This window comes from Sarcophilus harrisii, chromosome 2 (genome assembly GCF_902635505.1).
Source record: "Sarcophilus harrisii chromosome 2, mSarHar1.11, whole genome shotgun sequence".
Taxonomy (NCBI): Eukaryota; Metazoa; Chordata; class Mammalia; order Dasyuromorphia; family Dasyuridae; genus Sarcophilus; species Sarcophilus harrisii.
The window spans coordinates 19,158,875-19,184,845 of record NC_045427.1 but is presented as its reverse complement, the minus strand read 5'-3'; the positions used below and the strand labels follow the sequence as shown (position 1 = coordinate 19,184,845).

Below are 25,971 nucleotides of genomic sequence, written 5' to 3'. Positions count from 1 at the left end.
GAGAGGGCGGCTCTCGTCCTCCTTCCTGTTTGGCTGCAATTAAGGGGAGATGTGCTCTAAGCCCCTGGGAGGGGAGTGAGATCTCAGACTTTAGTCTCCCCACCTGAGTCTACATGTGGCCCCAAACGTGGCCATCTCTGTGTTTATTTTCTCTCGCTTGGAGGTGGGGGAATACTAGAAAGAGGCGCGATGTCATGGGCTGGGAAGGCCGGGAGAGCGGACCTCTCCAAGTCTGGGGGCATTTGGGACCCGTTGGAGCATCAGCTGCAAGAGCCAAGCCCATTCGTTCTGCAGAAATGCTCTTGAGGGGGCAAATGCACAGAGCAGCTACTTTAAGCCGGGCCCTCTCCTCCCAGAGACTGAGGCAGGAAAGGCATTAATTAGCCCGCCCCTGGCTCTAGGGAGAAACGCCCTAGAAATTCTCATAAAATATCCCTTTCTCAAAGGGTTCTGAAGTGGTTAAATGATAAAGCTTCATGTGTTTCACCCAGAATGGGGGCTCAAGCTGTCAGCTCTATCACTCCATTGCCCCTCAAGAGCACCATTAACCGCCTGTGAGGGGGGCTACAGCCAACCTTCGTCCTGGGGGACCATTTCAGCAACGGGAGCGGGAAGTTGAGAGAGGGTCCCCAGAGTTTGTAAACGTTACACGCACAAAGCGTTAGCTCTTCAGAGACCGAGGCATCCCATGATCCAAAGCCACGTAGCACCCACAGAACAATAACGAAATGAAAGAGACGGTTCTTTACTTTATGGAGGAACTTTTGGTCAGTGAAAGTGCTGAGCCATTGTTTGAAAACTGGCAAAGACAATATGGCCCAGTGTCATGTTTCCAACTACGAGCCTGCCTCCTTGCCCTTAAGCCGAGTTTATTTATGGGGCAGGTTCTGACGGGCAAGCGCCAGTTGGACTGAACGCCCGTTAGACATAACACACATGGATGACAGGCGGTTTTTATCCACTTGGTGTTTCCTGGGTGTGTAGTAGATCAAGCTCCACCTCACGTTCTTGCCATTGGCTCATCCGGGACAATTTCCTCTGCAAATGGGAGCCTCTGGAGACCCTCCCCACCTGCAGGGAGCTCGCCTTGGTTAGATGTCTCTGCGGTGACGGCAATAACTATCTCATGATAGTGATAATTAGAAGGTGGCCCCAAAGGATCTTTGCCGTCAGATCTCTCAAGGTGATTTTGCTGTATCCACGGGAAACGCCATCTTGGAGAATCTTGTTCTTCTGAATCAAGGGCTTTTGTAAAAATAGTTCAGGAGCAGCGAGACACGGTGGGATGTTGTACACCTGGGCCTTTTAGGCAACTGGGTTACCATAAAAATGTGGCCTGCTGCAGGGCTTTGGTAACCAAAGTTGGCCCGTTTCTCAAGCCTTGCGACGAGGACGCCTTAGACGTGTGTGAATATTATCCTCGAGGATTTTAGGGGCTCCCGAGCGAGAGCTGTTTGCTCAGTTGTCGCTTTTTGGGAACTTTGTGTAAGTAATGGATATTAGAGTGACTTTGTCAGTGTCCAATCCCACCATTAGACGGCTTAGCAGAATGCCTTACACACAGTAGGTTCTTAACAACAGTGACCTGAATGGACTTTGTATCTCCCTCTCCATCCCTTCCCTGTGCAGTGCATTGTTCTGTATACAGTAAGGGATCAGAAATAGCTGAATAAGCAGAAGGCTTTACACACAGTACGTGCATTGTTCTGTATACAGCAAGGGATCAGAAACAGCTGAATAAGCAGAAGGCTTTAACACAGGGTCATTTTCTTATAAGGGATCAAATAGCTGAATAACAGAAGGCCTTACACAAGTAGGTGCATTGTTCTTATACAGTAAGGGATCAGAAATAGCTAATAAGCAGAAGGCTTTACACAGGTACATTGCTTTTAACAGCAAGGATCAGAAACAGCTGAATAAGCGAAGGTTTACACACAGTAGGTGCATTTTCTGTATAACAAGGATCAGAAACAAAGGGAATAAGCAGAGGCCTTAACACAGTTGGTGCATTTTCTGTAACAAAGGGATCAAAACAGCTTGAATAACAGAAGGTTTACACACAATGGGTGCATTTTCCTTTGATAAGGATCAAAATAGCTGAATAAAGAAGGCCTTACCGAGCATTGCTTTATATACAGCAAGGGATCAGAAACAGCTGAATAATGAAGGCTTTACACACAGTAGGTGCATTGTTCTGTATACAGCAAGGGATCAGAAACAGCAGAATAAGCAGAAGGCCTTACACACAGTTGGTGCATTGCTCTGTACACAGCAAGGGATCAGAAACAGCTGAATAAGCAGAAGGCTTTACACACAGTAGGTGCATTGTTCTGTATACAGTAAGGGATCAGAAATAGCTGAATAAGCAGAAGGCCTTACGCACAGTAGGTGCATTGTTCTGTATACAGTAAGGGATCAGAAATAGCTGAATAAGCAGAAGGCCTTACACACAGTAAGTGCATTGTTCTGTATACAGCAAGGGATCAGAAATAGCTGAATAAGCAGAAGGCTTTACACACAGTAGGTGCATTGTTCTGTATACAGTAAGGGATCAGAAATAGCTGAATAAGCAGAAGGCTTTACACACAGTAAGTGCATTGTTCTGTATACAGCAAGGGATCAGAAACAGCTGAATAAGCAGAAGGCATTACACACAGTACGTGCATTGCTTTGTATACAGCAAGAGATCAGAAACAGCAGAATAAGCAGAAGGCCTTACACACAGTTGGTGCATTGCTCTGTACACAGCAAGGGATCAGAAACAGCAGAATAAGCAGAAGGCTTTACACACAGTAGGTGCATTGTTCTGTATACAGTAAGGGATCAGAAATAGCTGAATAAGCAGAAGGCCTTACACACAGTACGTGCATTGCTTTGTATACAGCAAGGGATCAGAAACAGCTGAATAAGCAGAAGGCTTTACACACAGTAGGTGCATTGTTCTGTATACAGCAAGGGATCAGAAACAGCAGAATAAGCAGAAGGCCTTACACACAGTTGGTGCATTGCTCTGTATACAGCAAGGGATTAGAAACAGCTGAATAAGCAGAAGGACTTACACATAGTAGGTGCATTGCTTTGCATAGAGCAAGGGATCAGAAACAGCTGAATGATGAGGACTAAAGTGGAGCTGGCTTGGTGGCCACTGTCCCCTGAACACGGAGATGACATAAAGGGCAGCGGGGGCTGGGAGGGGAGAGCGAGGGGAGCGGGGGGCGGGCCATACCTTGGAGCAGACGCGGGCGTTCTCCAGCAGCACGCGGGTCCAGACGGCGGGGTGCCGGGCCACGAACCTCCAGTCCTTGCAGACCTCGGCGGCGTGCAGGAGGGTCCGGGTGTCCAGGTAGGTGAAGATGCAGAAGAGGGCCGCCCGCATCTTCAGGATCTCCGGGCTGATGACTTCGTTGGAGCGTGAGGGGCTGCCGCTGTCAGCCTGCCGGCCCCGCCCACTGCCCCCCTCTGAGCGGGCTGCAGGACCTAACACAGTGTCAGCAGGGTGCACGGTGGGGAAACTGAGGCACAGGGTTGGGGAGGAGAAGGCAAGGAGGGGAGCTGGGCGGGAACAGGAGGGGCACATCAGGTGCTGGGGGAGGAAGGGACTGGGCTGTGGACGCCCCTGGAGGGCTTGGGTAGGGCGCTGGCAGGAAGGGAGGAGATCCCGCTCCCTCTGGGGACCTTTACTTGGAGGCGGGAGTGGGGAGGAAGGACCGCCAGGGCCAAGAAACGTTGAGCCCCCTGGCTGAGGAGGTCTCTTTGCAGTCTGATTTTGGAACCTAAATGACTGGCAGGAGCCAGGTTTTGTCCCCCACTTTCTCATGTCCCTTTCCCCCTTCCGTAAAATGGGAGCAGCCATCTCTCTGCCGGGTGATGAGGAGCCGAGACTGGCCCGTCTCCTGGGGGTGGGGGAGGGGCCTGGAGGCCCCTTGGAGCCATCTAGGGCGGTCCCCTTACTTTAGGGATGGGGAAACCGAGGCCCTGGGAGCACTTGGCCCCTGTCATACAGTGGGAGGGGTCAGGAGTGGGACACAAACGCAGGCCTGAGAGCCCCCCGGAATCTCTGCACTGTACCCCAAGCAGCCCCAGGGGCAGGGCAGGAAACGGGGCCCCCGAGGGCGTCTGCACTCACCGGACAGACGGCAGCTGCTGAGGGCCCGGGGGGGTGTGGGGCCGGAGGCCGAGGCTTCTGAGGGCCCCTCGGCCTCGGACTCGGTGGTCCGGGAGCCCACGTCCGAGACGTCGCCCTCCTCCCCTTCGGTGCTGTGCCGGCGAGGCCTCCGCTGCCAGTTCTGGATGGCCTGGCGTCTCAGGCCCGAGCTCCGGGGCGCCTGGGGCCTCTCAAAGCCCACGCCGCCCTCAGCCCGGGCCCCCGCGCCGCCGGCCCCGTCCCCAGCCGCCGCCTCCTCCGGGGGGTAGGGGTCCGCAGTGTCGCTGTCATAGCAGCCCGAGCTCTGGGACAAGGCCTTCACACGGCTGGAGGCCCTGGTGGGGGCAGGAAAGGCCAGAGCAGGCGGCGTGAGCCGCTGCGCCAACGTCTTCCCCGTCCCCTCCTGCAGGAAGCCTTCCCAGACTGGGCAGAGAGGAGCAGATGGGGCAGCGCAGGCTGTGCCAGGACGGCTGAGGAAGGGGGGGTGGGGGTCAGTAGCTCTTCCTGGGGGAAAAGCTGGGTGGGAATGGCGGGGAGGGCACTCAAGGGCCGGTGGGGGCTGGGGTCACAAGAGCTTACCCTGTGCTGGAGGAGGAGCGGTGATTGGACACGGCGTACGTGTTGTGCATGATGGGACCCGAGTGCCGGTCCCGCTGTGGGGGGGGGGCAGAGGGTAGGGTGGGGGGGTACAGGGGTAGGAGGGAGAAGTGGGAGGTGGGGGGGATAGAGAGAGAGAACAAGAAGGGAAGAGAGGAGGGAGAGTAAATGGCAGAGGGAAAGGGGAGAGAAGGAGAGAGGAAGGAGGGAGAGAAGGAGAAAGAAAAGAGGAAGAGAAGGAGAAAGAAAAGAGGGAGAGAAGGAGAGAGGAAGGAGGGAGAGAAGAAAGGAAGGAGGGGGAGGAAAAAAGGGAGAAAAAGACAGAATAATTGAAGAAAAGAGGAAGAAAGGAGAGAAAGGGAGAATTGAGAGGAATGGGGAGAAAAATACGGAAGGAAGGAGGGAGGAACAGAAGAACGAAGAGAAAGGTGAGGTCCAAGGAGGGAACGGAAGAGAACAGAAGGATGAAGAGGGAGAGGGAAAGAAGAGGAAGACAGACACACAGACCCAGAGAGACTCCATGAAATCCTCCCAGGCCACTGGCCCAGCCATGTCTTTGGACCTCCCCCCACGGTGTGCTCCCTTTCTCCCCCCCGCCCCCACTTCCCCAGCCCATCCCTCACTACCCTGAGCTCTAGGAGGTTGGGGTGGGCCTTGCTCAGCCTCTTCCTTGAGGGAAGGGAGGACCCCAGAGATGGTGACCCCAGAGACAGAGACCCCAGAGACGGGGACTCCTGAGATGGGGACCCAGAGATGGGGACCCCAGAGACCCCAGAGATGGGGACCCAGAGACAGGGACCCCAGTCCACAACAAATTCTTGGGGTGCCTGCTCTTGTCCTGGGCCGGGTCCCACAAGGGCCTTCAGCCCCCCCTTCCTGGCCCACCTGGGCCTGGGCTGCCCGGGAGAGGCCCCACAGAGGGAGCCGCTCCTGGTCCCGGGGGCACTGCTGGGGGGGACAGGCCGCCCCTGAGGGAAAGGGGAGCCCGAGGGGGAGGTTTCAGACCCCTCAGAGAAAGGGGAGCCTGTGGGACGGCCCCTCCCCCTCCTGTCTCCCCCCCAGCTTCTCTCAGCGCGCAGAGAAAGGGGGAGACGGAACATGACCCCGGGCCTGCTCCCACTTGCTCTGACCTGAGCCAGTCCCAGCTCCTGGTTTAGGGCTGTGTGAGTGGGTGTGCGCCCCCCTGCCTCTGTCTCTGTCTGTAGGAGGCCCTCCCTGTCCTGGCCCTCCCAGCTCTCTCTGCTGGGGGGGGGGTGCCTGTCCCTGGGTCTGCCCCCACACGGCTGCCCACCCTCTGGGGGCTGGGGCGAGGGAGGCTCCCACAGGGGGCACTCTCAGAGCCTGGGGGGCCCCGCAAGTCACTCAGCCTCCCTCCTTGCCTCAGTCCCCCCCCCCCCCCGTAAATGGAGCTGACCCTTAAAACGCTGCACAAACACTAGGCGGCGCTTCCTTCTCTTGGGCCCCAGGATTTGGGAGGCCAGAGGGAGCAGCCAACCCAGAGCTTCAGCCGGAACTGTGGGCATCCCTGGCTGGGCTCAGGGACCCCCGGGGGGCCCACTGGGCTTGGGGACCCCCGGGGGTGGTGGCAGGGCTCGGGGACCCCCCGGGTACTGGCCGGGCTCAGGGACCCCGTGGTGCCCGCTGGGCGCCCCGCCTCAGAAGGCCGCTGGGGACTTGGGGCCGCTCCTGTCCCTGCGCCGGGAGCCCGGGCACTCACCATCCTGCCGGTGCCCTTGGTCCCGGGCACGCTGCTGCGGCCCAGGCTGGCATTGGGCGTGGTGCCGCAGCTGCTGCTGATGATCTGCAGCTGCTTCTCGGCGCGGTCGGCGCGGTCCAGGAGCTCCTCAATGAACTGCTGCAGGCGCACCTTGGCGTTGGCCTCCCGTGCCGCCGTCTCCTTCAGGAACTGGTCGATCTGAACCACCTCCCTGGGGGCGAGGAAGGCGCTGGATGCCCTCCCCACTCCCGAGGGGACCCCGGGAACCCCCCCGGCCTCTGGCTGCTCTCTCACTCGGACCTCAGGGATTCCCTCCCCTGTGGCCCCCCAGGATCCTCCACATCTGTGACCCTGGGAAATCCCCTCGCTCCCGGGGGCCTCACCTGCCTCCATGGCCCCCCAAGTCCCTTTGCCTCCGACCCCTGGCTCCCCCCAACACCCCCAAGGGAAGGGCTGCGCTCAGCTCAGGAAGCGCATCCATGATCACAGTGTCCGGAGGCCGTAGCCGGAGCAACTGCGCAGATCGCCAGGGGCCGGTTTCTTGGCACTTATGTCAGGAAAAGCTCTCTTATGGGGGGGGGGGCGGGGGCCCTTCCTTCTCCCTGCTGGGGGGCAGGGGGCTTCCTTCCTTCACAGGCTGCATAACCAAAGCGCTCATGTAGCAAGGGGGCTTCTCCAGGGTCCAAACTGGCCGGGAGAGTCCCCAAGGGCCCTTGTACCTCCCTCCTGTGACCCCGGCCCAAGCGGCCTGGGAGATCCCTGGGGCCACAGGTGGGGGGAAGAGCTAGTGGGGGCTCGGTCCGGCTGAATTGAGCCCACTCGCCCATCCTGGGATGTTCCCTCTGAAGTCCCGAACCCTGGTGTTCAGAACCCCTGCTCTGTGTTAGTCAGCCCCAACTGTCCTGTGAGGGGATCTGTGGCAACTGGGGGGAAATACCCCCATGTACTCACCCCCACATGGCTCCTCCCCCAGCGCTTCCGGGCAGGAAGAGGCCTCGGGGTCTGGCCAGAACCAGCCATCCCTCTCTGGCTTTGAGAAGCGCCCCTTCCCCGTCTGGGGGCCCTTTCACTGAAATGCACCCCCCACCCCCTGCTCCTGGTCCCCCTCTGGGGGCTGGTCCCCCTCAGTGGCTGGGGAAGGCGGCGGCCCTGCAGCTCACAGCCTCCTTCCCATCCCCGGGGCCTCACGCGGGCTCACGGACGCCTGCTCCTCCCTCAGCCTGCACTTGGACCTGGAGCAGCCCCTGCACTCCCTGCCAATGGGCCCTACCTGCCCTGGAGGGCACAAGCCAGGACGGGTCAGGGGCAGGATCCGCACCCAGCTCTCCTCTCCCACTGGGCCCTTTCTCCACAGCCATCTGCTTTAAGAGTCCTGCTAAAGCCTTTCCTCTGAGAGGACCGCCCCTCCAGCTGCCTATTATCTAGTGCCTAGCGACCTGTGCAGGATCTCCTGGCCCTGGGAGGCCGGGGCCGTTTTAGTGAGGCACACAGCCGGCGCTTCATTAATGCTTTTTGAACACACTGACTCTCTGTCCTCCGTTTCATCTCATTCGATCCAGCCCCCCTTTCTGAGCCCATGCCCCCCTATGAGGAGGTGTGGCAGCCACGGGGTCACTCAGACACATGCATGAGTCTGTTGGCTGTTATGCGTCAGAACTCTGAACTGAAAGGAAGGTTGTCCCCAGAGATCCCCAAGGAAACCTCAACAGAGAAAATTACATTTTAGAGAAGAATATTATTTTTTGGCGCCCAATGTGGGGCAGACACGATCCTGATCTCAGTGGAAGTCTCCTCGACCCAAAAATTAGGGTGAGTACAAAAATAGACAAGGAAACTTCAGCTGAAATGGGAAAACAGCCTTCTTTTCCAATTCAAGGAAAATGTGTAGAGCATTGTCAGGGTTATGAAAAGCCAAGGTTTGATTATAATTTGGGAGCAGATCACTGAACTTTTAGAAACTGTACAGTTTACATCTCCTTGGTTCTCTATGGAAAAAGAATTGGATCTAGATGAGTGGAAATTAGTAGGAGAGCAACGATATCAATTCTACAAAGATAATGGACCTGACTCAATTTCCAAAGACACATTTAATACATATAATTTAATACAACTGGCTTCAGGAAATTATATAAGTATTAGAATAAGGAAAAAGAAGAAAGAGCAGGAGGGGGAGGAGCCAAATAAACTAGGTGAAAAGGATGAAGAATCAGATAAGAATGGAGTTAAGTACAATTCTGAGTGTGCTGCTTCACAGCAGAAGCCATTAGGTCATTCCCCATCTCATGACTTCCCCCCTCAATTAACTCTTCATGGGTGGAGGGAGGAGGAGGGGGAGAGGCAGTAACACAATCAGCTCCACCTATGAAGCAGAATATGACGAGATTGCAAAAGGTGCTAGTTAAGGCAAAAAATGAAGGACAGGATGTATCTGGTTTAATACATGCATACCCTGTGATTGAAGAGCTTGGCTCTTCAGGTCAAAAAAGAAGATACACTCCTTTTGATCTGGAAAAAATTAAGGATCTGAAAAAGGGTTGCACTCTTTATGGGGCTGCATCATTTTACATTAAGATGTTACTAGATAGTTTGGCTTATGAAATCATAAACCCCAGTGATTGGAAATCCATAGCAAGGACATGTTTAGAATCTGGACAAAACTTGTTGTGCCTTTCAGAGCATCATGAATTATGTAGGATTCCAGCCAGACACAATAGGCAAACAGGAGTTAATGTACAAATCACCTTTGACCAAATAGCGGGTGAAGGTCAGTATGGAGAGAATTCAGAACAGATTAATTGCCCCACAACAGCTTATGAGCAGATCGCAACTGCAGCTATAAAAGCTTGGGGTTCCCTCCCTGACAGAAAGATAGAGGGGAAGCCTCCACAAAAATAGAGCAAGGTCCCAATGAACCTTTTGCAGATTTTGTGGGACGTTCGCAAACAGCTGTAATCAGAACCATTGGAGATAAAGCTGCCATAGAAATAATGACCAGACATCTGGCTAAGGAAAATGCCAATGAGGTTTGCAGAAGAATGATATGGGGACTAGACAAAGATGCTCCTTTAGAGGAGATCATAAGACGCTGTGCCATAGTGGGCACAAATGCTTATTATGGGAAGATGGGAACATGGGAAGACAGGGTCCCTCTTGGCAAGGGACTTCTAGAGAAACTCGTCGATGCTTTCAGTGTGGAAAAGTTGGACATCTTAGAGGTCAGTGTAGATATAGAGAGGGAGTAAGAGGACAGGGTGAAAGAAAACCTCAAACCCCATGTCCAAAATGCAACCGAGGCTTCCACTGGGCCTCAGAATATTGATTGACCCAGGGAAATGAGAGGCAGGGCCCAGCTCCAAGATATCATACAAAATACAAGTGGGGCATGATGGCAGCTAAGGTTACACCCTTAGACGTTCAGGACTCTGAGTTTTCTATCAGCCAAAAAGCAGTCAGATGACAGAAAGGGATTACAACAACTGGGGAGAATACAGGCTTTTAACCCAACAGAGCAGTGCTAGCAGCTTCAATATAATTGCTAGATGAAGAGGCAAAATCTAGAAAGTGGTATATAGAAGGGACCAGAGAGGTTAACCGCCTGGGAGAGAGGGTTTGCTTGTATCCCTACAGATGGAGAAGGAATCAGATGGATGCCAACGAGTTGTATTCACATTGTCCATCGGAGAGAAAAAAGGAGAAAAACCTGGAAACAAAGGAGAAGATCTAAGAACAAAATCTTCAGGAATCATTGGATTCCCTAACACAGGATGAGACTATAGCAGGACTTCAAAATTTGCAGGAATTATTGGATTCCTGGTACATGAACTAATGGACAATGGATCTCTTTTGGACTATTTCTAGGACTTATGGACATGTATAAATTCTCATGTTGATTCATGTTATTTGTTACATTTTTGTTAGATTACTACAAGCCTGTGTTATATTGCTACGAGCTTATGTATTTTATGTAATTATGTGTAATGTCTCCCATATTGATGGATTTATGTATACCCGTTTCAAGTGAGCCCCTTTAGGAACCAACTAATCTGATTTGATTTCCCATTTCCTTTGGTGTTTTCATCTCCCTTCCTGAGATGTCAGGGAGGGCGTGATCCCCTTCTTTTTATGGTGTTTTCACCCCTTTTTTGAGCAGTCAGGGAAGGCATGATCACCTTTTCGGAGTTCTCACCTCCTTGAGAAGTCAGGAAGGTCATGACTACCTATGTTCTAAAACAAAAGAAAGCGGGAGATATTGGGCGCCAAAATATAATATTCTTCTCTGAAATGTAATTTTCTCTGTTGAGGTTTCCTTGGGGTGTCTGGAGGCAGCCTTAATTTAGTTCAGAGTTCTGGCCCATAACAGTTAGCCATGTGTTGGAGAATCTCGAGGATGCTTCAGAATCTCCAGAATGCCTGAGAAACTCCAAAACACCCAAGAACCTCCCCCCCCCCAATAACCTTGAGGATGCTGGAGAACCTCCAGAATGCTCGAGAAGCTTGAGGATGCTGGAGAACCTCCAGAACACTCCAGAGCCTCAAGGATGCTCAAGGACACCCAAGAATGCCCCAGAACACCCGAGAAACTCCAGAACACCTCTGAGCTTCCCAGAGGTGCACACGCCAGGCTCACTCACTGCTGCTTCCTGGTCAGCTCCTGCTCCTTGCGCACCAGGTCCTGCTTGAGCGAGGCGAGCAGCTCCACGCTGACGTCCACCTGGCGCGACAGCTCGGAGGCCCGCTCCTCCAGCTCCTCCTTCTCACGGCCGAGCCTTGCGCTCTCCTGCCGCGCCTTCTCCAGCTCGGCCGCCTTCCTCTCCAGCTCGGCCTGCAGCCGGCCCACCTGCCCGGCGATCTTCTGCTCCACTTCTTCGCTCAGGCGCTCCAGCCTCTTGTCCACCTCCAGCTTCTCCAGCGCCCGGATCTTCAGCCGGGCCAGGCCCTCCTCGTAGGCCATGTCGGCCGGGGACGGGGAGGCTGGGGAGGCCGAGGCCTGACCAGGGCCGGGGCCGGAGCCAGGGGGTGGCGTGGAGGAGGCCGAGGAGGCCACGGACTTGCGGGCGAACAGCTCGCCCAGTGGGATCTCGATCTCGCGCAGGGCATAGCGGGCCGTGGTGGGCACCAGGCCGGGCTCCCCCAGGTCCTCACAGGACACCCCCGCGGGCACCAGGTCTCCGGGGAAGCGAGGGAGGGGGGAGTGGTGGTGGTGGTGGTGCAGGTGGTGGGCGGACTGGGCCGGGGGCCCCACCCCCTGCTCTTTGCCTTGGAAGGAGGTGCTCTCAAAGACATCCCGGCGCGCGCCGGGCACGGCCAACATGGCGGTGGGATCGGGCGCCAGGGGGAAGACGGCGGCAGCGGCAGCAGCGGCCGCGTCACAGATGCTGTTGGTCTTGGAGAGGATGTAGAGGGTCTCGTAGGTGTGGCTGTACTCCAGGTGGGCCCGGAGGGAGGACAGGCTCCGGAAGCGCTTGTGCTCCCCGCAGCGGGGGCAGCGGTAAGGCAGGTCCAGAGAGGCCATGACCCCGACCCTGGGGGAGCCCCTCTGCCCCCAGCCCCGCCCTGTCAGCCGCAGGGCCGGGGCAGGCTCAGGGCACGGTCATGGCGGTGGCTAGGGCACCCCAGCAGGAAGGGCCGGCCGGGCGCAGGGCATCGGGCCGGCTTCCGGGCAGAGCGGCTGGAAGAGAAAAAGCAGAATTAGCAGTGTTCTCCTGCGGCCCTGACCCCTCTCCGAGGCTGATGGAGGCCCGAGGCTCCTCTAGAGCCTCCTTAAGGAGGAATGGGGGATTCTGGGAGGGTCCCCACCACCTCCCCTGCCCTGGGGCCCTGCCAGCCCCTTCCCGGCTCCCGGGGAAAGCCCACACAGGCCCGTCTGCCCAAGCAGCAAATGCTCCAAAGTCTGCAGGGCCCTTTGTGCACAGCACCTCACAGTGGCCTCCTTAGGGTAGGGGGCTAAGGCATAGACACAGACACAGAGTATCTGGGTGGGATTCAAATCCGGGTTCTCCTGTCTCCCGGACCAGGACTCTTGTCCTGATGCCGTGGTCTCGGTTTGTAAGAGACGGCGGATGTGCTTGGGCAGGCCCTCACCAATTCTTCCTTTTTACAAAGGGGAAACTGAGGCCCGGAGTCAGAGGCAAAATAATGTGTCCTGGATGTGAGTCCGGCCCTGACTCCAAATATAGCGCCTTTCACATCTGCCTCCCACTCACCCACTGTCAAGTCTGTGGGAACTCTTGTTTTCCCCCAAAAGCTTCCCTTTGCCCCGCCCAGGGAGCCCAGGCCGACCCCCGGCTCCGAAGGGAGCACCCCGAGATCCCCCCGCACGGTGCCAGCACTGTCCCACCCCCCTCCTCACAGCACCAGCATCCCTCAGCCCCTCCGGCCTCTGTCCTTCCTTTCACCTCCTGCCTCCTGGCCACGGCCCGAGGAAGCCTCTGCACCTTGTGGTGGAGAAGTGCTTCCTCCCCGCCTGCAGGCCCGGCCGCTGTCTGCAAGGGCACTCAGTCAGCCCCTCCTGGCTGGGACTTCCCCGGCCTCCATCCTCCGGCCCTGGACCCTCCTCCCCGATGCCTCCCCTCCCCCAGCCGCCTGGGACCCCTGAGGCTTCTGTGGAGAGACAGCTCCCCGGGGCTAGAACGCTGCTCCAAGGGGGGCGCGCAACACGCACATGCGTGTAATAGACCCACACGCATGTGCTCAGGCACTCCCACAACCCACTAACCACACACATGTACAGCACTCACGTGTAATGCACTCGCATGTATGTGCACACGCCTACTCACACGCCCACAATAACCACACACACAATGCCCACGTATGGTTAAAATAGCCAGTGATTGGGGGGGCCCTCGGCTAATTGGGGCTCCACAGCCTGTGAGCGGTTGGGGGGGGGCGGCCTCCCGTTCCCAGGGGGAGAGGTGACGCAGCGATGCATTCTAGGCACTGGGGACAGCATCCTCCGCAGAGAGAGCCCGCGGAGGCAGCCAAGGCTATTGTTGGACAGCGTGAGGGAGCTCTCCCTGCTACGGAGCTGGAACGGCTCCTCTCCCTCCTCCGCCGCTCGGATCCCATCCCATGGGGTCCCCAAGAACAGACCTGCCTGCACTCCCCAGGGCCCCTTCCAGGTCCTCCTGACATCCCCCTCCCCTCCCACTCCCTCCGTCTCAAATTCAAGCAGGAAAACGGATGGTTTGGAGCCAAAGGGACCGAGTGCCAATCTCACTTTTTCTTTTCTTTCTTTCCTGAGGCAGTTGGGGTTAAGTGACTTGCCCAGGATCACACAGCCAGAAATGTCAAGTGTCTGAGGCTGGATTTGCACTCGGCTCCTCCTGACGTAAGGGCTGGTGCTCTTCCCACTGCATCATCCAGTCACCCCTAATCTAACTCTTTCCATTCCCTCCTTGGATGACTTTGGGCAACTTAGTCCACCCCATTGGGCCTGAGTTTCCTCATTTATAAATAGCACAGTCGTTTTCAGTTGCATCCAATTGTTCATGACTCCGTTTGGATTTTTTGGCAGATACTGAGCGTTTGGCCACTTCCTTCTCCAGCTCATTTTACAGATGAGGAAACTGAGTCAATGGGGAAAGAGAAGTCTGGCTCAATGCCCTCTGCACCACGGCACTCCCAGACACACTTTTGGCAGCTGGTGAAGCCCACGGACCTTTCTCAGAATAATGTTTCCAAATGCATAAAATAGAATCTATGGGACTACACAGAAAATCAATTATATTTAAATAAAAAACAAGATATTCATTAAAACTCCACAATTCACTTATTCCAGTTTAGGAACACCTGACCTAAAGGGTCACTTCCAAATCTAACTCTATGGTGCTTGAAATCTGATCATGTTGCTTTTCTAACTAACAAGCTTCTTTCTGCCATCTAGTGAGTGAAGTCCAGAACCTGCCTCCCTTCCCCCCCTGAACTTTCACCTGCTGATGTCCCCCTTCTTTACTCACGTACCCCCCTCTGCCAAAAACGCCATCTTTTTACTTTCTAAATCAAATGAGATAATAGATGTAAAGGGCTTAGCGGTGTCTGACACATAATAGGTGCTTAATAAAAGTTTGTTTCCTTCCGCTGAAAACCCGTCCTTTAAAATCCACCTCAGACGCTCCCTTCTCCAGGAAGATTTCTTCCAATTTTCCCCATTGCTAAGAACAGCTTACCCCAAATCCTTACAGAACAGTACGATCTGTGCCGCTCTAACACAATAGCATAGAATGTCAGATACAGTTTGTGTTTTAGCTCCCTCCTAGGCTAAACACTAACAGGCAAGCGCATTCTCCATTTAAATTTTGCTCCGTTCCCAGTAAGCAATTAATAAACGACTGTTTTTGACTTTGTATCCTCAACTCTTAGTACAACATGTGGAAAATGCTTAATACATACTTATTGACTGCCAATTCAATGAGTGAATACAGGATATTCCCTAAAATCCAGGATTTATCCCGATAAACATTTAGTTTATATGAAACCATTCAGGAACACAGCTATTGGAGAATGAGAGAGAGAGAGTGTGTGTGTGTGTGCTTATTTTAGGTTATCTGATTTCCTAGATAGAGCACATTTCTGGTTGCCATCTTGGTTGCCCCATGAAGCTCAGGTTCAAAATGGAACTTGTCAGGGGAGACAGGGAGCCCCCAGATGCTGAAAGATATTTACGGTGGTTTGGCTCCCAGCTTAGCCCATGTCCAGACATGGCTCCTACCACGGAGAAGGGCCTCAGACATATGGAGGAGTGATCTTGCCTAGCAGGCAGCTATGGAGTAAAGTAGACAGAGCACCGGGCTTGGAACCAAGAAGAATCATCTTCGTGAGCTCAGATCCACCCTCGGACATTTCCTAGGGGTCTCATGCTGGGCAAGTCACTTAATCTTATATGCTTCAGCCTCCTCCTTTAGGAGGAAATGGCCAACCACTCCAGTCTCTTTGCCAAGTAAACCCCAAATGGGGTCACAGAGTCAGAAATGACATGTATAATTCAACAACAACCATCTTACCTATCACAATGCACACAGCAGGTGCTTAATTAATACTTGTAGATGATAGGATAAAAAGGTATAAAGGAAAGAAGACTAGATTTGAAGTCTTCTGCTATTTACTCTTTGTACTTTGGGGCAATCATTTCACCTTTTGGGGTCTCAGTTTACCTATGGATAAAATAAGTTCTTTTCATTGATCACTAAGGTTCCTTCTTTAGCAGTCCTAAGAGGTTCCTAAATAAAGGACTTATGAAGCACTTACTCTGTATTAGGTGTCAGTCCTTGCCTTCAAGGAGCTTCCATTTCAATGAGGAAGACAATAGTCCAAGGGGAGTTGCAGGGGTGGAGAAAAGGCCCACACCAAAGGAACTCCCACTCTTTCAAAGCAGTGGATTTAAGTGATTTATAAAGCTGGTGTATGTCAGGGGTCTGAAACATTTGAACTCAGGTCCTCCTGACTTCAGGGAAGGTACTTGAACTAGTGTCATCTCCCTGTCCCTGAAAATCCCCATTCTAATCAACCTGTTAGTGTCCCTGCTAAGTCTCTGCTTGCAGAGCTCCGAGGAGGAGAAGTCTTCCCACTCTCCATCAGAGCCAATTATTGGAAGTTTTCTTCCCGTGGAGCCTCCTCCGCCCTTTGCTTCTGGTCCTGGCCTCTGAGACCAAGCAGAGCAAGCCTAAGCCCTCCCTCCCCTTTGCTGAAGGATGGATGGATAGTGAATGACTATGAATCATCCTTCAGGATATTTCGGTCAGGATTTTACACATCTCTCTGGGAGGCCCAGCTGCCTGAGATCAGCTGAGATGGGAGAGGAGAAAGGAAGGAAGGAAAAGGCAGATGTCCAAAGTGGGTGGGAACATGGAAGCCAGAGAGACCGAGGCACACACAGAGGCAGGGACACGGAGCGGGCACGAGGCGGATGCCCGGAGCCTGGGGCACAGGCAGAGAGGGGCAGGGACATGGAGGAGGAGGAACCAAAAAAGACAGAATCCTTGATGAAGATGGAGATGAGAAGCATGGATCTGGAGCCAGAGGGCACCTCACAAACCAGCTCCTGAGAAGTCTATTCCTTCATTAGAAAACTGAGACCCTGGGAGGCGAGTCAACTTGCTCAAAGGTCACTCAGACAGTGCCCAGGCTGAGATCTGCACCCAGGTGCTCTCACTTCAAAGCCACATTACTTCTCCTTTATTAATATTGGACAGAGATATTTCCACAGTCTATAGTATGGGTGCTTCCTCTAATTTCCCAAATCTTTATTGTGAAAGGGCCAAATTTTCCCATATTAACTTAGCACCTTCCCAGTTCTTCCGTCTGTCATCCAGTAGCACCTGCCTTTCAAACCCCTTACCTCTTATTATGTCATGGACATTTAAACTCTCAAGCTCACCTCCCCATCCACCTTCTGGGCCAACACATGACCAGGAGCTTCTGGGCAATAGGTTTGGAGGGGCCAGAGCTGTAGGCACAAGTTCTAGTGGACAGAATGAGACCCTTCCCTTACCCTTCTTTCTTCCAGCACCTTCTCTCCTTCAATTATCACCCCTTTATTCTGTATGTTTGTATATATATATATGTACAATATATTTGTTTGTATATGTCCCTCATTAGAATGTAAACTCTTGGGGGGAGAAATTACTTTTGCCTTTCTTTATATCTACAGCAATAAGCACAGTGCTTGGCACACAGTAGGAAGAAAGGAAACATACCTACTGTGTGCTAAGACACATACACACATATAGAAATAGGATCTGGTTTTAGCCTCACAACAATCCTGGGAGGTGGGTGTGATTATTATCCTTATTTTACAGATAGAGAAACCGAGGTAGATAGAAATTAGGTCACACAGCTAGTAAATATCTGAAGCTGCATTTGAACTCACGTCTTCTGGTTCCAGCTCTCATGTTCTATCCACCGGACCACCTCGACAGGTTTTTGTGAATGCAGCTGAAAAGGCCATGAGCTCCTTGGCTGCCAGGCTTCTCCTATGTGGGAGGTTACTCAGTGTCTGGAAAATGCCCCAACTGTGTAGTCCATGAACCCGAGTTCAAATCTTATGGACTCTCTTGGTCTTAAATTCCTCTTCTCTAAAATGAGGAGATGTGATCGAATTATCTTTAAAATCTCACTCCCTGCCCTAGCCCAGCTATTAAACCTGAGATCCCATTAAATTTGATTTGGTGAAAATCATTTCTTGAACCCAATGTAGAACTTTACATTGAAAAGTAGACCTGTCCTGTTGCTCTAGCCTGAATCACCTGGACAGGTGAGATCTCTTTGGAAACTGACAGTCACCCAATATATTGTTTATTCCTTCACTCTCGAGTCACCTGAAACTTTGATAATGTGCCCTCTATTGTCTTTATTTAAGTTTCTGATAAAAAATAAAATGAAAAAAAAAAAACAAAACAAAACCTTAAGGCCATGTTAGTTTCCTTAAGTACTCAATCAGAGACCTCCCTCCAAGCCTACTCCAGTGGATCTGCAGTCGTGAGATTCAGGTGTTCCCTCCCCATCCCACTGTCCATTCTGGGCAAGTCCATCACGTCTGATCCAGCCAAGATGCTGAGGGCCTTTCTTGACTTCTCTTGATACCATGATGCTACCAGTGGCTGTCTATCCACTTCAACCCAAGTCGACACGGGCTCACTAAGGACCACATTCTGGATTCTTCTTACTTCTCTCAATAGCCAATATATATGGCTCTTCAAGGCACTATAGTAGCACCTACCTGTCAAGGTTGTGGGGACCAACTGAGGAAACATGGAAATGTGTCAATTCTGCAAACCTTCAGACCCCGTGTCAATGCTAGCTATTGTTAGTGAAGGTTTGCAAAAAAATATTACTTGGTCTTTGTAAATGCCCTGAGAGGTAGGTGACATTTTTATATTTTATAGAAAAGTAAACTGAGGCTGAGAAATATAAGTGACCTGGCCAGAATCAAGCAGCTGGCAGAGCTCAGGCTGGTTTTCCTAACTCCAAGTTAAGCATTCTTGGCGACCAGCTGCCCGAGTTTTGGACATGAGGCCTCTGTAGCTCCTGCTTCCCTGGTACCCTTTATGATGGTATCCTCAGAAAGCCCTGCTTTTAGCACTTAGGTTTCTTTCATACAATAATCAGTCACATTTGTGTCCAGTCCCTCTTACTAGAGAACAATGCCCTTTAGGGCAAAGTTCTGTCCTTCCTGAATCCCTATCTCCCCTACTAGATGGCAGAGGACCTCCCATACAGTAGGGGCTTAATAAATGGGAAACTGAATTGAAGGCGGGAGATTTGGAGGCCAGGGTCCTTCCAGGAGTGGTGCTGCCCCCTAAATTCAACTCCATTAGGTCCTACTAATTTCTGATATAAATTCAATATTTACTAAACACCTACTGTATGCTGGGCTTAGTGTTCGGCAAGAGAGCACAAACTTCCATTTCATTTTAGACAAAACCCATGAGACCAACAAGGTGTGTCCGCTTTCTCTTCCCACTGACCTCAACAACTAAAAGAGCTCTCTCCAAAGCTCTCGATGATTTTCTAATGGCTTTTTCTCCATCCTCAATCTTCTCCATCTCTTGGCTCCTTGTACACTGTCCAGCATCATCTCCTCCTGGAGACTCTCCAGTCTAGGTTTTTTCTCTCTTAGCTTCCCTCCTACCTCTGTGAAAGCTCCTTGTGCTAGACCTTCATCTAGGTCAAGCCCACTAAACCAATGGGTATTTCCCCAAAGGCTCTTTTCTCTGTATACTCTCTCACTTGGTCATCCGGGTTCAATAACCTCTCTATGCAGACTTCCCAGAGCTATAGACCCACCGCCAATCCCTCCTCTGAGTTCCAGTCCCACACCCCCCAGCTGGATATCAATCTCAAATTGTCCTAATCTTAAGCCCAACTTGTCCAAACCCAAACTCGTTCTTTCCACTTGTACCCTCCCCTCTTCCTGCTTGATTGTTGAAGGCACCCCCATCTTATTAGTTAACCACGTCTGGACTCCCCGTTGGTCCTCGCTCATTATGTCCCATCTCTTTGCCAATTCTTGTCATTTCCACCTTCATAATATCTCCTGCATTCTTCCCCCTTTTTTCCTACTCACAGTCACCTCATCACCTCTTGACGAGGTTCCAAGGGTTTTCTGACTATTGTTCCTGGCTCATCACTTCCTAATCAAATGAGATACAACATAGGGGGCTCAGCACAGTGTCTGTCCCGCAGGAAACCCCAAGGAACCAAACTCTCTTCATCCTTACTATTAACGCCCCGACTCATTCTCCATTTAGCTGCCAAGGAAGTTCTCTAGATCATACATTTCACCCCGTCGGCCCCTTGCTCAGTGAGGTTCTGGGGCTCCCTCTTCCTCCGGGATCAATTTATTGAATGCTCTTCCCACCCTGGCTCCTTGCTCCCTTTTCTAATCTTTTTGCTTTCTGCTTTCTTCCTTCCGTTCATTCTGCGATGTGGCCTCTGCTGTTGGTCCTGAAGTGCAACCGTCTGCCTCTGGACTCCCGGCATCTGTCCTGTGTGGCTCTCCCTGCACCTGTCCTGGGTGGCTCTCCCTGCACCTGTCCTGGGTGGCTCTCCCTGCACCTGTCCTGGGTGGCTCTCCAGGCACCTGTCCTGGGCGGCTCTCCCTGCATCTGTCCTGGCCTCCTGCACCTGTCTGGTAACTCTCCAGGCACCTGTCCTGGGCGGCTCTCCAGGCACCTGTCCTGGGCGGCTCTCCCGGCACCTGTCCTGGGCGGCTCTCCCGGCACCTGTCCTGGGTCGCTCTCCCGGCACCTGTCCTGGGTGACTCTCCAGGCACCTGTCCTGGGCGGCTCTCCCTGCATCTGTCCTGGGCGGCTCTCCCTGCATCTGTCCTGGGCGGCTCTCCCTGCACCTGTCCTGGGTAACTCTCCAGGCACCTGTCCTGGGCGGCTCTCCAGGCACCTGTCCTGGGTGGCTCTCCGCACCTTCCTGGGTGCTCCCCTGCACTTGTCCTGGGGGTTTCCCTCCCGTCGGGACCTCCCTGCCCTGTCCTGGGTGGCTCCCGGGCCTGTCCTGGGCCTCCCGGGCACCTGTCCGGGGCTCCCCCTGTCCTGGGTGGCTCTCCCCCATTGTCGGGTGCTCTCCCTGCCTGTCCTGGGCCCCCCTTTCCGGGTGGCTCCCACCGTTGGGGGCCTCCGGGACTGTCCTGGGTGCCTCCGCACCTGTCCTGGCCTCCCACCTGTCTGGGTGGGCCTCCGGGCACCTGTCCTGGGGGCCTCCCACCTTGTCCTGGGTTCTCCCTGCCTGTCCTGGGGGCTCTCCCTCCCACTTTGGGGTCCTGGGTTGGGCTCCGGCACTTCCCGGCCTCCTGCACACCCCCCTGGGTGGTCCCTCCTTGTCCTGGGTGACCTCCCCCTGTCCTGGGGCTCTCCCTGCACCTGTCCTGGGTGGTCTCCCGGCACCTGTCCCGGGTCTCCGGGCACCTTCCTGGGGTTCCCTGCCCTGTCCCGGGGCTCTCCTGCCCTTCCGGGTGGTTTCCGGGCACCTGTCCTGGGTGGCCTCCCTATTGTCCTGGGTATCTTGCCCTGTCTGGGCCCCTCCCTGCCCTGTCCTGGGTGGCCTCCCACCTGTCCTGGGTGGCTCTCCCTGCCTTGTCCTGGGTGACTCCCCTGCACCTGTCCTGGGTGGCTCCCCTGTTGTCCTGGGTGACTCTCCCTGCACCTGTCCTGGCTCTCCCTGCCCTCCTGGGTGGCTCTCAGACACCTGTCCTGGGCTCTCCGGGCACCTGCCTGGGTGACTCTCCCTGCACCTGTCCTGGCGCTCTCCCTGCACTGTCTGGGTGGCTCTCCGGCACCTGTCCTGGGTGGCTCTCCCTGCACTTGTCCTGGGTGGCTCTCCCTGCACCTGTCCTGGGCGGCTCTCCCTGACCCCTGGCTGGGTGGCCTCCCTGCACCTGTCCTGGGTGGCTCTCCTGCCTTGTCCTGGGTGACTCCCTGCACCTGTCCTGGCCTCTCCTGCACCTGTCCTGGGTGGCTCTCCGGGCCCTGTCCTGGGCTCTCGGGCACCTGTCCTGGGGGGCTCTCCCTGCACCTGTCCTGGGTGGCTCTCCGCACTTGTCCTGGGTGGCTCCCACTGTCCTGGGCAGCTCTCCCTGCACCTGTCCTGGGTGGCTCCTCCGGGCACCTGTCCTGGGCGGCTCTCCAGGGACACCTGTCCTGGGTGACTCTCCCTGCCCTGTCCTGGGGCTCTCCCTGCACCTGTCCTGGGTGGCTCTCCGGACCTGTCCTGGTGGCTCTCCTGCCTTGTCCTGGGTGCTCTCCTGCACCTGTCCTGGGGCTCTCCCTGCACCTGTCCTGGGTGGCTCTCCGGGGCACCTGTCCTGGGCGGCTCTCCGGGCACCTGTCCTGGGTGGCTCTCCCTGCACCTGTCCTGGGTGGCTCTCCCTGCACTTGTCCTGGGTGACTCTCCCTGCACCTGTCCTGGGCGGCTCTCCCTGCACCTGTCCTGGGTGGCTCTCCGGGCACCTGTCCTGGGCGGCTCTCCGGGCACCTGTCCTGGGTGGCTCTCCCTGCACCTGTCCTGGGTGGCTCTCCCTGCACCTGTCCTGGGTGGCTCTCCGGGCACCTGTCCTGGGCGGCTCTCCCTGCACCTGTCCTGGGTGGCTCTCCCGGCACCTGTCCTGGGCGGCTCTCCCTGCACCTGTCCTGGGTGGCTCTCCGGGCACCTGTCCTGGGTGGCTCTCCCTGCACTTGTCCTGGGTGACTCTCCCTGCACCTGTCCTGGGTGGCTCTCCCGGCACCTGTCCTGGGTGGCTCTCCGGGCACCTGTCCTGGGCGGCTCTCCCTGCACCTGTCTGGGTGGGCTCTCCCGGCACCTGTCACTGGGTGGCTCTCCTGCATTTGTCCTGGGTGGCTCTCCCGGCACCTGTCCTGGGTGGCTCTCCCTGCATTTGTCCTGGGTGGCTCTCCTGGCACCTGTCCTGGGGGGCTCTCTGGACACCTGCCCTTGGTTGCCCCGGCTCCCCTCCACCTTCGCTGCTTCCCCTCTCCCAGCCTGGCTCTCAGAGCCCTGTCCCTCGGGCAGAGCAATCGGAACCCCGCTCTCCGTCAGACTGGACACTCCGGGAGGGCCTCGAGAGTCGCCTCACTTTGCGCCCCAGAGATGGGCCCGTGTCCTGAGAACAGCAAATCCTTCCCAAACGCTCCGGACCGACGGCTGGCACCAGAATTCTGTCCCAATCCACGCGCTTTTCAGCTCCCGCCACAGACGGGGGCCGGCCTCGAGGGGTCCCGGCCGGCAGCCTTTTGCAAGCCCCGTTTCCTTGCTGGAGCACCGGCCTGGACAAAGATCCTGTGTCCCTGCAAGGCCCCTGGGCCAGCTTCTCCAGTCCCTGCCCCCAGGGGTCCCTCTCCCGGGGGTGTGGGTGGAGCGTGTATCCCCCCACACACCCAGCCCGCCCCCCGGCAGGGCCCGCTCCCCGCTGCCTCCCACCAGCGGCCCTGCTCCGGGACGCCCCCAGAGCCAGGAGACGGGCGCTGCCCGGGTGCCCGGGACCGGCCCGACCCCCACACGTGCACTCATCCCGCCCGCTGGGGCAAGCCCCGAGGAACCTCCCCCCGGCGCCGATGCCCCCGCACTCGGATGCGCACACACAGGTGCCGAGCCCGGCTCGGCCCCTCCCCCTCCGTTCTAGAAGCAGGTTGGGGTGGGGGAAGACCAGGAGGACCGCTGGGTGGGGAGGAATGGAGCTGACCTCTCCCGCGCGGCCTCAACCTTCCCCTCTCCGCTTCGGCGGCTTCAGGGCCCTGGGATGGGCCCGGCTCTGCCCCTCCTCCATCCCCAAATCTCGCCCCCTCCCAATGCCGGTCTGTGTCCCCTCCCCATCGTCGGCCCGGGGCCGGGGGAGGAGGCCCCTCTGGGCTGACCGTTCCCGCGTCCTCCCCCGGGAGCATTAACCCTTCCCTCCCGCACGGCCAGGCCCGTCCCCAGCTTCCAGCCTCCCGAGAGCAGCGGGTCGCGCCAGGCCCCGCGGCTCCGGCGCCGGGGGGATCTCGAGGAAGAGGCGCGGGTGGGCTTGGGTCCCCCGCCCTCCCGCTCCGCAGCCGCCGGCTCCCCCTCACTCACCTCTCGGGGCCGGTGCCTGCGCCCGCCCTGCCCTGCTCAGGTCCCCGGCCGCCGCTCCTGCCTCTACCTCCCTTCCCTCCGGGAGAGCAGGCGGCCGAGCCTGTCCTCTCAGCGAGCGGAGCCGCAGCGGACCGCGCCGCCACCGCCGCCGGGGGCTGCACCGGGGGAGGGAGGGACGCCCAGACAGATGCGCCGCCGGGGAGGAGGGGGGTGAAACAGGGAGGATGGAGGAGGATGGAGGAGGGAGGAGGGATGGAGAAGAGGAGGAGGATGGGAGGGAGGAATGTGCCAGGAGTGGGGCGAAGGGGCGGAGTCAGGGCTGCGGGGGGCAGGGCGCTCGGAACCCCCTCCCCCTCCCTCGCCCAACCCGCCCTGCAGCCGCCGCCGCCGCCGCCTCCATCACCGCCGACCCTCCAGCTCAGCTCCTCCCAGCACAGGGTTCGGCTCGGCCCGGCTCCGCGCCGCCATAGCCCACATCCTCTTCCCAGGTGGGCAGCGCGGGAGAGCCAGGCCGCGGGGGGAGGGGGAGAGGGGAGGAGGAGGGCCGACACCAGTGGGGTGTGAGGCAGGTGGGCGGGGAGGGATGGAGGCTGCGCCCCCGCAGGCGCTCCGAGCCCGCTTAGCTCCTCCTCCTTCGGGACCCCCCCCCACCTTGCCCCCTCTCCCGCGCCCGGGCAGCCCCAGATGTGGACCCCTGCGCCGCCCCCCGTTAGGGACCGTCACCAGAATCTCACACGGCCTCGTTTCCTTGCGCGGGTCTGTTTCTCCTCCGCCCCTCCCCCCCAAGCCAGGAACCCCTTCTTTACCGCCCCCGGCGGAGGAAGCGGCGCAGGCCGGCGCGGCGGGGCTCTGTACGGCGGGCCCCGGCACCCGCCCCCTCTGGGACGGGGAGTCTGGGCCGGTCATCTGGCTGAGCCGGCCCGGGTCCCAGACCGGGCCCCAGCCAGGCCCCGCGCGCTTCCGGACCCCGCCTTCCTGCCGGCGGCGGGTACAGGTGTGCTTAACGCCGGGGGCGGGGCGGGGAGACCCGTCCTCTCTCTCCCCCTCCCCCTCCCGCTCCCGGCCCATCCCCCGTTTGCCGGGACTGCCTGGGAAGCCGCGGAGGGCGTGAGGCGACCCCCCGGGCCCGCGTGGAGGACTCTGCCGAGCCTGCCGCCGCGGGGCCGGCGCCCCTCCGTGACCATCAGAGGGCGCCCGAGGCAAGGCTTGGTGCGGGACAAGCTGTCCGGGAGCACTCCCCCGGTGCTCGGCACAGAGTAGGCTCTTTATAAGTGGGCCTGGGCCCTCCGTTCCGGGGGGTGGGTGTTTGGGGGCCGGCGGGGCGGGCAGCAGGGAGGCCCCCCTGTGGTGCCCCGTCACCCCGAAGAGGGGGACGGGGCAAAGGGCAAAGGGCAAAGGGCGCCGCTGCTGCCAGCCGGAGCCCCCCTGCCTTCTGAGCGCTCCCAGGCGCCCCCAGGTGTGAGCCGGGCAGGCAGCGAGGCCCCCGGGCCCCCGGGCTGGGGCTTTCAGACTTGGCTCCGCCTGTGGAACCTCCCTGACACCATCTCTGTGGGCGAGGGAGGCGGGGCCAGCTGGGGGCTCCAGCCTGGCGCCCCCGAACCCCCTCCCCTGGAGCCCGGGGACCCTTCCCGGAGCAGCGCTTTCAAATGCACAGATAAAAACATGGTTTCACGGGAAACCACCGAGCAACACATCAGGGCCAAACTGGGAGGAAATGGCTGGGCTTCCTAAAGCCGCATCCTTACAGGGGACAGGCAGCAAGTGATGCGTTAATAGCCGGCACGTGGGATGATGGGAACATAGAACGTGTCTAAGTTTTGGGGCCATTTCCTCCATTATTTTAAATAAAATAAGTCTCCCATTGATCCTGTAAATGCAGTCAACGAGGTGGAAAAGTGAATAGAGTGCTTTGCCCGAGACGGGAAGACCTGAGTTTTAGCCTGACTTCGGCTAATTGCTGTTTGCCTCAGTTTTCTCATCTGTGAAATGGGGATAATAGCTCTGGCTCTCCAGGGTTCTTGTGAGGATCGATTGAATTCACTTAGGCAACCTTAAAAGCGCCGTGTGAACGAACGCTGCCTATCCTGGGGTCCTCTAGATGCTATTCTAGGTTCTTTGTTCTCTGCTTTCCTGATTCTATGCTCTTTATGTTGGCTATAAGCATATAAGCTGATATTTTCCAGTATTCCCACTGCTGCTTCCCTTCCTCAGCTTCTTTTTCCTGACGCTTTTAGTGCCCTTCCCTGCCTCCCACCTCCGAGTCAACTGCCAGAATAATGTTCCTTCACAGTCCACATTTGGAAAAATCTCCTCTTTTGCCTGGTGAGTTTGGAAAACTCTTTTCTCGGCCCAATGTGTTTCGTTCCCCGTGTGTTGGATGTTAACAGAATCTTGGAATCTCCGAGGACATCTCGTTTGGCCTGTCCCAGACCAAGGACTCTCTCTACAACACCAACAG

The 25,971-nt window shown here is 56.4% G+C and overlaps 1 protein-coding gene across 4 annotated transcripts in view; it reads right to left on the bottom strand.

Moving 5' to 3' along the window:
* Nucleotides 1-25,319, bottom strand: part of FBXO41 (F-box protein 41) — a 38,511-nt gene extending 13,192 nt beyond the window's left edge. The window contains exons 1-6 of one of the 4 annotated variants that reach the window (XM_031949699.1): nt 24,248-25,319; nt 11,090-12,126; nt 6,459-6,669; nt 4,724-4,797; nt 4,127-4,479; nt 3,227-3,477 (exon numbers count right to left, since the gene is read on the bottom strand). In XM_031949699.1, the coding sequence (XP_031805559.1) occupies nt 3,227-3,477; nt 4,127-4,479; nt 4,724-4,797; nt 6,459-6,669; nt 11,090-11,970 (1,770 nt within the window). In that variant the 5' untranslated portion in view covers nt 11,971-12,126; nt 24,248-25,319. Of the gene's footprint in view, nt 1-3,226; nt 3,478-4,126; nt 4,480-4,723; nt 4,798-6,458; nt 6,670-11,089; nt 12,127-23,513; nt 24,173-24,247 lie in introns of those variants that run through there. The other 3 variants (XM_031949701.1, XM_031949698.1, XM_031949700.1) reach the window with 3 other exon arrangements.
* Between the last annotated feature and the right edge of the window lie 652 nt (nt 25,320-25,971).